Genomic DNA, 12,298 nt, shown 5'->3' on the forward strand with positions numbered 1-12,298 from the left:
TGATTTTAATGATAATGGAGAGAATGTATCCCATCAAATGAATACAAAACCACAAGCTTACATATTTATAAATGTAAAAAAATTCAAATTACTAATAAACAATACCAATATCATATAAAAGATTAAATTTATAAAAATATTGAGGAAGATGATCATGATAATTCAGTGAAAGTAAAGTAAGTATTTTAAGGTCAGAGGAGAAATGAGTGAAGGGATGGTAGAACGAGGAAAAGAGAAAATAATTACACACCTATTTTATATTACTAAATTCTTTTCAAACTCTTATTCACATCAAAAGCCTGAAGTGCACTTTCTCTTTGTGTTTACGATTTCAATATAAGGAAAGGTATTTCGTCATTCACGTGAAACAAGACTTTCGACATGGAACTCAAATTTTTAAAACTCTGATTCATATCAAGAACCTGAATTGGGCTGCGCTCTCTCTGTGTTTAGAACTGCAATATAAGGAATGTATTTTGCTATTCAGTTACAATAAGGTTTTAAGATTTTCTACATATAACTTATGTAAGGACTAATTTGTTTAATACAAGTAAAAATATGGTGGGATCATTAAAATTATTTAGGTTACGTGATGCATTTGTAAATGGCTTTCATAAGCTATTCTGTCATTGTGAAAGATACATGCAATAAAATTGGAAAGTATTGCGAAGGATGTATGACATAAAAATGGAAAGGATATTGAGAAGGATGTATGACATAAAAACGGAAGGGAAGAGATTGATAGGAAATTATGAAATGGGAGGAAACAAACTGAAATAAATTTTGAAGGATGAATGATGTAAATGTGTCAAATAAGATATTTAGAGATAGTAAAGAAACTATGAAAGATGCATAGTAGAAAAATTGAAAAGAAAATATTTAAAGAAATGAACGAAATAGGAAGAACACAAATGTTTTAAGAAAAGATTTGGTTACCAAAAGAAAACTTTAAAAAGTAAATAAAAACTGGACTTTTTAAATGATAAACAAAGGAAGCTAATGCATTAGAGAATGATATTATATGTTGGATTTGTGTATAAAGGAAAATTGTGAGAAGTCAATAAATACCTCATAATCATAGAGGATAATGAATCTTAATATTTGATTAAACTGACATGTAAATTGGTAATTTCATAGTCTACTTGATGTATAGGTTGTTAATACTTATGTTGTTAAGTAGTATTAAATATTGCATGGGTTTGTATACGGTTGAATTTGATAATTTGTATTTGAATTATCATGTATGGTGGTTATGTCTTAAAGAGTAAGTGATTTTTGGGATAGAGCTTTTTTGTAAAATTGGATATGGTTAAGTTGGGTTTAGTAAGGTTTTGTTTTGGATAAGTTATAAGTTATTGATATATTTGGCTTGTTGAGTGTTACATATACTTTTAGAATTATAATAATGGCAAAGGCCATTAGACATTGAATCTTAATGGCCATCCTCTCCTTTACTCAACAATTAAATTTAAATGTTTAAAAAGACATGGTACTTATGTGCCCACACTGACATTACAATCACAACACATTGTATCAGCTAGCCATGACTGTTGTGCCCAAGCTGACATTATAGTCAAATTATAAAAATAGAGATAAATGAAAAGGCTATCACAAACCCTAGAGGAAATTTAAAAGTAAACCTCACTAGGATTATTTGAAAAGGTGAATCAGTACTGGTCTCTGAACAATAAGTAATGCTTTTTTGGAATTGTTTTCTGAATAATCACATCATCAATATTTCCTAAAAGAAATTTGGAACCCTCCAATATGATTCATCAACAAAACCAAAATATATAAAATTTAATTTACCCATTACAATATAGGCATTACAATATGCAAAACAAAGATAAAAGCAAATGAAGTATAATATGCTGCATCTTAAAAAATTCCATGATATTCGTTTGCTCCAAGTATTAGTTTGAGCATGACATCAAAGTGTGTGACTTTCCATGCCCCCTGACTCGAGAGCGTTCCCTCAACGGAAAGCCCACAAACTTTAATTGAAACTTACTTCATCACCAAAGTTTGAAATGGAAGCGAAACTGGAATATTTAATAGAAGAATAATGTCACGTAAAAGTTGTGTACGAATGATATTCTTGAGGATTCGACGAGGGCGACCTGAAGCGTGTGAAGTCTGAAGGTCCCCTCTTTTAACTGGTTGAATAGATAGAACTTTGCAGTCGTAAAGTACAAAGAGAAAGTAAAATAGATTGGCTGCCTGCATCAAAAAAGCGAAGAGATTCTTTCGTCTCAATCTCTTGCAGCTCAATCCATTCATACGTGATGGATTGGATTCATTATAAGTTTGAATTGGAGACCGTCCAGATTGAGTACACCTCACGCGCTGTCTTGATGTCAAGCAAAGCATTTAATGGTGCACCAGACTATACTATTCAACCCAACAGTCCATTGCCTTTTGTGCTTCTAATCTTATATATATTTCAAGTATTCTTCTCTTTAGGAGCAAAAAATCTGATCATACTGTGAATATTTATTGAGAATTACATGCTTAGTTCTGTTTTTCTTCTGAATTCATAATCTTTACGAACTTTTAGATTCGTCTTGTGTTATCTATTGATTTGAATATGTATTCATTAAGGAACAAGTCTGGCCAGAGAGGTCAAGGGCATGATCGAATTATTGTAACAGTACTAGTATTGTTTATGTTTTTCATTTCAATTTGTGACAAATGTTTGGGAGAGTTGAAAGAAGATCCTGCACATTTGAGATGCCTGGATTATACAATGAATTCTCCATCGGGCCAAGAGACTGTTTGTGCAGTGCCTCATGTGAAAGGATCTGGTGATGATAAATATGATCTCTCGAGGAGAATGGGATCAGAAGAATGCCCACCATGGAAATCCCATGATGAAACTATGACGTGTATTGATCAAGACATTATTGATGAAACCATGCTCGATGTTCAGAGATCTTCAGAAACACTCGATTCCATGACGAAATCTTCTGCCAAAGTTGTTTTGGTTGACCAATTTGGCGCAAAAGGCGATGGAGAAACCGATGATACAGAGGTCATGATAACACTAACAAGAAGAGATTATTGTTGTTGTAATTAGAATTAAGTGTGACATTGACGGGGTTATATGTTTTTATCTACAAGTAATTGGTTAAGATTTCTGAGAGTGATAATAAATGCATGTGGTTCAGGCTTTCGAGAGTGCGTGGAAAGAGGCCTGCTCGTCTTCTGGTTCAGTTTTCCGAGTACCCAGGGGAAAGACTTATCTTGTGAAGCCCGTTACGTTCTCTGGGCCATGCCACTCTGCCTTGACAGTGCAGGTATATTATTTCTCAAGAAATCCTTTCCATGAGATTGAAAGATTAGTGCAGTAAGAACTTTATTTTGCATTAGTTTTATTTATTTTTTTCAATTTAATCCGAAATGTTTTGAATCTCATTGTTTACATAATACTGCATAGCATAACACTGTAAACCCTAATAAGCTTAGGGTTAATCATTATATCTGTTGCTTAAGTTCTTCAATTGTTACTGTGTTCAGGTGTTGGGGAATATCGTAGCACCGAAGGATCCCAGCGTTTGGATGGGGTTGAATGCAAGGTTGTGGCTTCATTTCTATAGTGTGGACGATCTATCTGTTGAAGGTGGAGGTACTATTGATGGCAATGGAGAGGAATGGTGGAACAAATCTTGCAAAATAAACAAATCCAACGTATGAATATCATGAGATTCTCCTCCAGAAAAAAATATATTTTATATTTGCACACAAAACTTAGATTAAGGAATATTTTGCATGCTAACTTCACTTCTTGCTTTCTCTTGCAGCCATGTACATCAGCCCCAACGGTACGTTTATCGTCCACTTACTCAGCATGCTTTATTTAACTCTGACGATATTTGATCCAAGGGCTGATTGATGTTTTATTCTTTACTTCAGGCACTAACTTTTGAATCCATCAACAATCTGCGTGTGAGAAACCTGAATGTTCAGAACAGTCAACAGATGCACATGGCTTTCCAGAAATGTTTTGCTGTACAAGCAATCAATGTCAGAGTCACCGCTCCTGGACATAGTCCTAATACAGACGGTATTCATGTGACTGGCTCAAAGTATGTGGTGATCAAACACAGCACCATAGGAACTGGTATGCTCCCATGTTCCTGGCTGCTTCTAATTCATGAATAGCAATCTTATAATAGAAGGTGATTTCTAAAGCATTACGCTTACTGAGAGTTTTGCCAATTTCAAAAAATGAATTTGAGTGCGCATCCCCTGACCTGGGACCTTTGATATTTATATAGTACTATTTGTTAGGATGACTTTTGATGTTTATATAGTACTATCGGTTAGGAGGACGAAACACCGAAATGAGTAGTGGTGTCTAAAGATATAGTTATTTGGAATCTTATTACTTGGAGCTTGAAAACAGTTAGTAACTTGACGTAGTCAAGTTTATTCTAATTATCTTAACAATTTCTTTTTAAATTTGATTCGGGGTGATTAATCTGGTCCCAATTATTTATCAATCAGATCTCATATTCTCCCCATCAAGCTATGATACTAGTAGATCTACCACCCTAGTACCTATCCAAGTGGTCCATTCCACAACATGATGACTCCATGAGTGCATTACATGTATGCATGATCAAATTATTATAACCATAAAACAATCCGTGCTCTTAATCAACACTTATGCCTAAACATGTCTTATAACTTCCTGGAGAAATACACCTGCATTGGACCAAAACCCTTAGAATGTTATAGCACCATTGCTGCTATCATCACAATCTGGCTCCTTCACTATCCCCAAATCATTAACTCCATCCCCATTTTCTCATCCATAAAACCACTCTCTAACTACATCTCTAACACCTTCATATATATTTTATACACTATATCTGTCTGCACTATGTAATAATTCTCCTCTAACGTAGATTCCATAGTCTGACATCTATTGATTTTGCAGGAGATGACTGCATCTCTATAGTGAGTGGGTCCATGAACGTTCGCGCTCAAAATGTTACATGTGGACCTGGTCATGGAATTAGGTAAGGAGGTTTCACTAATGTTGGTTTTAATGAACCTAACTGACTATCATAAATAGAGGGAGATTAAGATAGATGTATACTATTTAAGGAAATATAGCACTAAACTTTGTTTACTATGGCACTAAAGTTTAAATGTATGTTTATTAATTTTGGCATAACAGCATTGGAAGCCTTGGTGAAGGGAACTCAGAAGCTGAAGTGTCTAATATAATGGTGGACGGTGCGTATCTCCATGACACTACAAATGGTCTAAGGATCAAAACATGGCAGGTAATTAAGAATAGTCTTATAACTGCTTGATGCTTAGAGGTAAGGCTCAATTTGTACTCAAGTTCGATTCCCATGCACTGCAGGGTGGCTCTGGCTTTGCTCGGGGCATCACATTCAGAAATGTAAAGATGCAAAATGTGTCGAACCCTATCATCATCGACCAATATTATTGTGATTCTCAAAAACCATGCGAAAAACAGGTCGGATCAATATTTGTGTCAGTAGATAATATATTCGATTAGCACAGATGGTTTAGTTAGATACTGACGTGGCATGGACGTCTTAAGCAGGACTCGGCTGTGAAAGTGAGTAATGTATTCTACAGAAACGTAGAAGGAACAACGCCAACGAAAGAAGCTATAAAATTTGAGTGCAGTGAAAGCGTTGGTTGCCAAGGCATCGTTCTGCAAAACATACATCTGGTGATGAATTCAGGCGATACTCCAACCGCACAATGTGAAAACGTTGCAGGATCAACCAGAGGCACCGTCTTTCCTGCCGCCTGCTTCTAAAGAAAAAGTCTCTCCACATCAAATATAGCCTATTCTTTCATTTCTAAACAATGTCATATCCATAAACAATTAGCTTATTTGAACTGCTTGTGGCCGATTCCTTGTTTGTTTTCACCAGAGATTACAAATCGGTACATCGTTTCTTCTTACTTACATTATACATTATTAAAAATTATGTTGTAATATTATCAGCCTGAAGATTGGATATCAATATAATAATTTTAAGATTAGTTGTACGATGGTTTTATGGTTGAAACAACGATAATTTACCTTTCTTTTTATTTAAAATGTTTTTTTTTTTTCTAAAACCTTTTTTCTAGCTTAGGTAGATAAATATAGATGTTATAATATTTTAATTAAATAAAAATATTAGTGTAATGTAAGCATTTTAACATGGTCAAAATAAAATAAAAATAAAAATTATCTATATTGAGAACTCATGGTATTCATGTGGAATATAGTCTATTTAAAAGGGGTCAATTAAACTAGCCTAAATCCATCTTAACTCTAGATCTACCAAGTATCTAGAAGGATCAAATCCTTTTTGATGCAAACCTCTTTTTATTTTTAAGTTCATAGTATGTTTATTTGAGAAGAGAGTTTTGGCAATTTTAATTTAAGTTGCCCTAATGATGGATCTCGGTTGGGATTTGAAACTGGCAGAAAATGGTTCTTACTGTGGATTCTCGGGTAACTAAGTCGAAAATTTAAGTATTAATAAATGAGAGAACCTTTCTAATCAATCACATTATTAAGATTTGGTTCACGTTTAGAACCAATTTAACCTTTATGAAATATTCTAAAATATTTTTCATAATACTTATACATGGACTTATATGGTCCAATATATCATCATCATCATCATGAAGAATTGAGATTTGAGTCTTGTTTTTTTGGGCATGTGGTATTAGCAAAAAAACACAATATTGGTCCATAGTATTGTAACAAAGCCTATTTACACTTTAAAAATAATGTTTAGCTAATTTTTATGATTTTTTAAATATCTATAATGTAAAATGTATAATGAACTAATTCTTTTGATTGGTTAATCATCATCAGAATCATGAAGAATTGAGATTTGAGTCCTATTTTTTTTTGGGCATGTGGTATTAGCAAAAAGAGCAATATTGGTCCATAGTATTGTAACAAAGCCTATTTACACTTTAAAAATGTTGTTTAGTTAATTTTTATGATTTTTTAAATATCGATAATATAAAATGTATAATGAACTAATTGTTTTGATTTCTCATAAATTTTATTAGTCATTTAATTTAGGCGTAGTTAGTACCTCAATGGTTTTTTTTAGGGTACTAAATACATCTATGCATTCAAAATTGCATTTTAGATCACAATAAAATCTTGAAAATCTTGAAATTGTATAGCGATACTTTGGTGAATTCCTGTGAAAAGGGATATTTATGCATTCAAAATTGTATTTTAGACAACTAAAAAATCTTGAAACTGTATTGCTGGATTTTGGTGAATTCTGGTGAAAAAGATTATTTCATCTATAAATTAGACCTATTTCGTCTATAAGTTAGACTATGCCTTTAATTTATATAGCTATGTTGATTTTTATTAATCATTTAATTTATATAGATGTGAAAATTTGAAATTTGGATTATCGTTTTTCAAGCATATGATATTAGCAAAAAAACAATATTGGTCCATAATATTATACTAAAAATATTTTTTAGTTATTTTTTATAATTTTTTAAATTTAAATAATCTAAAATATATAATAAACTAACTATTTTGATTTTTAATGATTTTTATTAATCATTTAATTTATATAATTATATTGTTTATTAATCATTTAATTTATAGAATTATATTAATATAATAGAAAACTAAAAATTAAATAAAATTTCAAATTTTAATTAAATTGCATTTCTAAATCTATATTTAATTTTTCAATACTTAATACAATTATAAAATTATCATGCAAATTATCAAATTAGGTAAACAATTTATGTTGAAAATCACCTTGCCGTTGGCATAATTTAATTATCTATTTATTAGTTATAACTAATTCAGGTAGGAACTAATTGTCAGCTGCAAGCAGTATACAACAACTCATTTTCATGGTGGCCATACCGTGTTGATCGATGGGAGAATATATTAGTTGGAAGAAATAAATACTTGTTACTGTCACACACTTTCAACGGTTGATTGGAAGTCCAACTACTACGTGCATATAGTTGTAACTGAACAACAAAAACTTGCAAAGGGGAGTCACTGACTAGATTTCAAAATAGATTGGACAGAAGCAATTTCATATCCATAATTAAATAGTGGGTAAAAATTAATAAATTTCCATATATTAAAATACTTATTCTATCGTACTTATAAAAACTAATTCAATAAAAAAATGCCTTTTTCGTACCGAAAAAGTAATTCAATAAAAAAAAAATTATTTTAAATTATTATTAATTAGAAAAATTATTATCATACTTATAAAAACTAATTGAATAAAAAAATTTATTTTAAATTATTATTAATTATAAAAATTATTATTATTAATTAAATTATAATTTTTTTAATTATTATTATTATTGTAAAAATGATTAATATATAAGTTAAATATATATCAAATCTAGGTGTCTTTTCATTCAATGTAAATATTTGCGTCAATCATGCTATCACATTTTAGAGCATTAATGGCGAGGGTTGGGTGGTGATTTCACTTTGTATCTCATGCAACTCACATTCAATGTGAAAAGAAGGTTGAGAGAGGAACATTTCCCAGTGCACTTGTGATATGGAATTTTGAGTTAAATCACAAGAGAACATTCATTCTTACTCTTGTCATGCTTTGCAAGTGGCTCACACCTGAGTTTCACTCAATGAACCTCTATGACGTGCATTCGTGGGATACTAAATATTAGCCTAATTTGACTACATATTGTAAAATGCTTCTAAAAAGCACATTATTTAACCCCCTACAATTATAAACCTAATAAAATTTCCCAATTTGAGAAAACGCTTATTTTCACTAGATATTGTAAGTATCCATTTTTTCATTAACATTTTTTATATCCCTTTATATTTTTCATCAACTTTGAACTCCATTTTTAATACCTGTCAATATAAAAACTCTTCACTCCCTGATATATGCTTAATATATTATGTCATTTTTCCTCAATATATATCCCTCAATATGAACACACGTGGTATGGTATTGCTCCGCCAGTGAAGCATCATGGTGGTTCACCTTTGTTACATTCGTAGGGTTCTATTGTAGGCCTCTACTTCACTAGCTAGACTTCGTTGTTGGTCTATGTTATGCTTGTTGGCCTCTATTGCTAGCATCTATTGCACTTAGTAGGTAGCAAAGGTCAAGGAGATTGGAATTATGGGAAAAAAAATCTTCTTACTTGATATCCATGGTTCGAGAAAGAGGTCATGCTAGGAGAAGAGCAAAGGAAAAGGGTGTTAGCATCCCCCACCTTGGCACGGTAAAGGGGTGGAGCAATTTGATGAAGACATGCCTCAACATATCAAATGCCTAGTTGTCGTTATGGAAGCCCAAGAACTTAGGAATATTGGCAATGGTCACTAAGTTATTAGGGACATGTTGGGTCATCACACAAGGTACTAGGAAGAGGTCTTGTGTATCACGGAAGGAAGGATTACAAACATGGAATTCCATTTAGTCTAGGCTCGTTTGGCTCTAAGGGTTTTGTTAGGAGCCTTGATAAATTCAATTCCATCCTCCTCCCCCAACTCCAGCTTCATCCAATTCACTAGAGAACTTAGACAACTCAAACTTTCTCTTTCAAGGATCCAAGCCTCCAGACCCTCATATCCCAGTGTGAGGAGAAGGGTGTTAGCCTCCCCCACCTTGGCATGGTCAAGGGGTGGAGCAATTTGATGAAGACATGCCTCAACATATCAAAATCTTAGTCATCGTTATGGAAGACTGGGAACTTAGGAATATTAGCAATGGTCACTAAGCTATCAGGAACTTGTTGAGTTTTCATCTAAGGGACTAGGAAGAAGTATTGTGTGTTGTAGAAGGAAGAATTGTAGACATGGACTTCCATTTAGTCTAGGGTCGTTTGACTCTGAGGATTCTCTTAGGAGCCTTGGAAATTAAATTCCCCCCTTTTCCCCCACCTCCAGCTTCATCCAATTCACCAGAGAACTCAAACAACTCAGATTTCCTCTTTCAAGGATCCAAGCCTCCTTGCTCTCAAATCCAATGGCCTCCAAAAATGAAGGAAAAGAAACGAGGTAGCCCTGGCACTTTGATGAGGCTCATCAATAGGTACATCATAAGTGTCATAATGTCATCCTCAATCTTTAGAACTATATCTTCCTCACATTTATTTAAAAATTTTGTTATATTATGCTTAGTGAGAGGGGTAAAAGATGTTTTTATATGTCATATGGCCTAATATGGTTTAAATGCAAGAAATAGAGCATTTTTTAGATGATTTCAATGCAGGAGCTCGAAGTAGACAATAGGGAGAGATTCTAGGAGGTTGTCCACCTCCTTAACTCCCTCAATCAGCCAAAATCACCACACTCTCTCTCATCAGCTTGAGGTCATTGGCAGCCAAGCAAGACGAGGTCATTGGCAGCCAAGCAAGTGTAGTTAAAGAAGATCAAGATCCACCCTTCTCAAGTTTTGGGAGACAAACATTCATATTTTCTAGGGAGTTGTTAGTAGCTACCCTCTTGTATAAATAAACATGCCAAAGAGCTCATTAGGATTCAAACTTTGTTTTCAGCTAGGAAGCTATTGAGCTCAAGCACTTGATACTATTATTTTTGACTGGTTATGTGATGTATTTGACATTGATGCAATGATAATGAGAAGTTTCTTATTGATCAATCACTGAGTTAGTTCCAGAGGGTTGAGGCTCTTGGGTTTGGGCCCAACCCAATGGCTTAGGTCCCTCTTATGTATTGGTATTTCTTTTTATCTTAGAATGCTTATTAGTTTTCTACATTTCATTAGAACATAACCCCTCAAAAATCTTGTGATTGCAACCTCTATCTCATCTCTCTCATGGGAGCATGAATGGAAGAATCTACAATCACAGCCCAAAAATTTTATGTTTATGATTTCTTGGAAGAAGATCTATACTAGTCATCTTGGTTTGCATATGTTTACTATAGCTTAGGAGTTGATTTATTGAATAGATTAGAGTTTTTGGCATAGATTAGATGATATTTAAATTCAACTCATCTTTTCCACCATTAGTTATTTTAATTTGTCAATGAAAAAAGAGTATGTGCATGTGATGTTACAAGGCTTTTTGGATCTGCAGGAAAGGGGCCTTTCACCATCTCCATCTAGGACTTCTTCACCCTCTTTAATGAATCCCAAAATTATGTTCTTGAGCTCATTCCTTGAGGTCACCATGAGCATCTCTCCTAGTTCAAAATAGGCCTTCCTAAGGTGTTGAGCTTGGCTCGGTGTTTTTGCCACCTTCAATCCATCTACCATAACCTCCTTCCACCTTACCATCCATTGAAATCACCATTAATACCCCCTAAACCTTCTCAACAGCCTTCATTGAGCATTACAGGCCTTCCTGTAGCAATACGAGGCACCCATAACAGCTTCCTATAGCATGCATGTAGCAGCCTATTTCACCATATCTTTTGAACTATGATGGAAGTTTTACTTAGTTTAGAAGTAGGTTTTCCCCAGATGCGACTCCATGATCAAGGGTAGCACCTAGGCCATTCCAACCATCCTTTTCCTTCACTGCAAAATAGAATAACATTAGTTTCTTTATCATAGATTTAGCACAAATAGAACATTGATTTATATGCAAGTGTGAGCTAGATAGATGATGCATGAAATCTTGAGTTATGATTTGGTAGGGTAGTTTCCTGTCTACAAGTGGATTTGGTAGCTAGATGGTTGATTGCAAGATAGTGTAGTTCCCTTTCTACAAGTAGTGTAGCTCTTGTCTTTTCATGAATTGATTTAGTAGCATTTACAAGTTAATAACATCTACAAGTTGAGGTTTAAAAAGAATTTTCCTTTTTTTTCATTAGAGCTAGCTTTTGAATTGCACCTTTAGTAGTTAATTTCCTTCTAATTTAGTAGAAAGAATGGTCTTGGAGAACTATTGATCAAATTTTCTACTTGAGGGTGGCATGAGTAGAATCCCATCTAATGTGTATTTATGATTGTCACCTCGAAGTTTGTATGGACCCCAAGTTCATAAATAGACTTGAGGAGCCCTTGGGAGTTGCAACACTCTTGGTGCAATACGAGAGCTCACCCCTTTTTGGCATCATTTTCGGGGAGGTGTCTAGGTAGATGTTATTTCTTCTTAAGCATTATTTTCTATTTTGCATTTAGTTTTTAAAAAATCACATAAAAGAGAAAAAAGATATTTCATGCCTCATAGGAATATATATATACTCAAGGAAAATTCTTACCAAACACCCCCACACCCTCAAGCAGTCAAGATTCACCCTTTTTCTGTGACTATCAACTTCCCCCTCTAACTACAGGGGAGTTAG

At 33.6% G+C, this 12,298-nt stretch overlaps 1 protein-coding gene across 1 annotated transcript; it reads left to right on the forward strand.

Moving 5' to 3' along the window:
- The first annotated feature begins 2,454 nt into the window (after positions 1-2,454).
- LOC149153349 (polygalacturonase-like) lies at positions 2,455-6,042 on the forward strand. Its single transcript, XM_089438636.1, has 9 exons — positions 2,455-3,031; positions 3,168-3,296; positions 3,517-3,687; positions 3,801-3,821; positions 3,913-4,120; positions 4,943-5,024; positions 5,186-5,294; positions 5,378-5,494; positions 5,585-6,042. The coding sequence occupies exons 1-9, from the start codon at positions 2,588-2,590 to the stop codon at positions 5,804-5,806; spliced, it is 1,503 nt and encodes a 500-aa protein (XP_089294762.1). The 5' UTR covers positions 2,455-2,587; the 3' UTR covers positions 5,807-6,042.
- The last annotated feature ends 6,256 nt before the right edge of the window (positions 6,043-12,298 follow it).

The sequence above is a fragment of the Pinus tabuliformis genome, chromosome 9, assembly GCF_031772625.1.
Source record: "Pinus tabuliformis cultivar Carrire ecotype Pingquan chromosome 9, CPIR1, whole genome shotgun sequence".
Lineage (NCBI taxonomy): Eukaryota > Viridiplantae > Streptophyta > Pinopsida > Pinales > Pinaceae > Pinus > Pinus tabuliformis.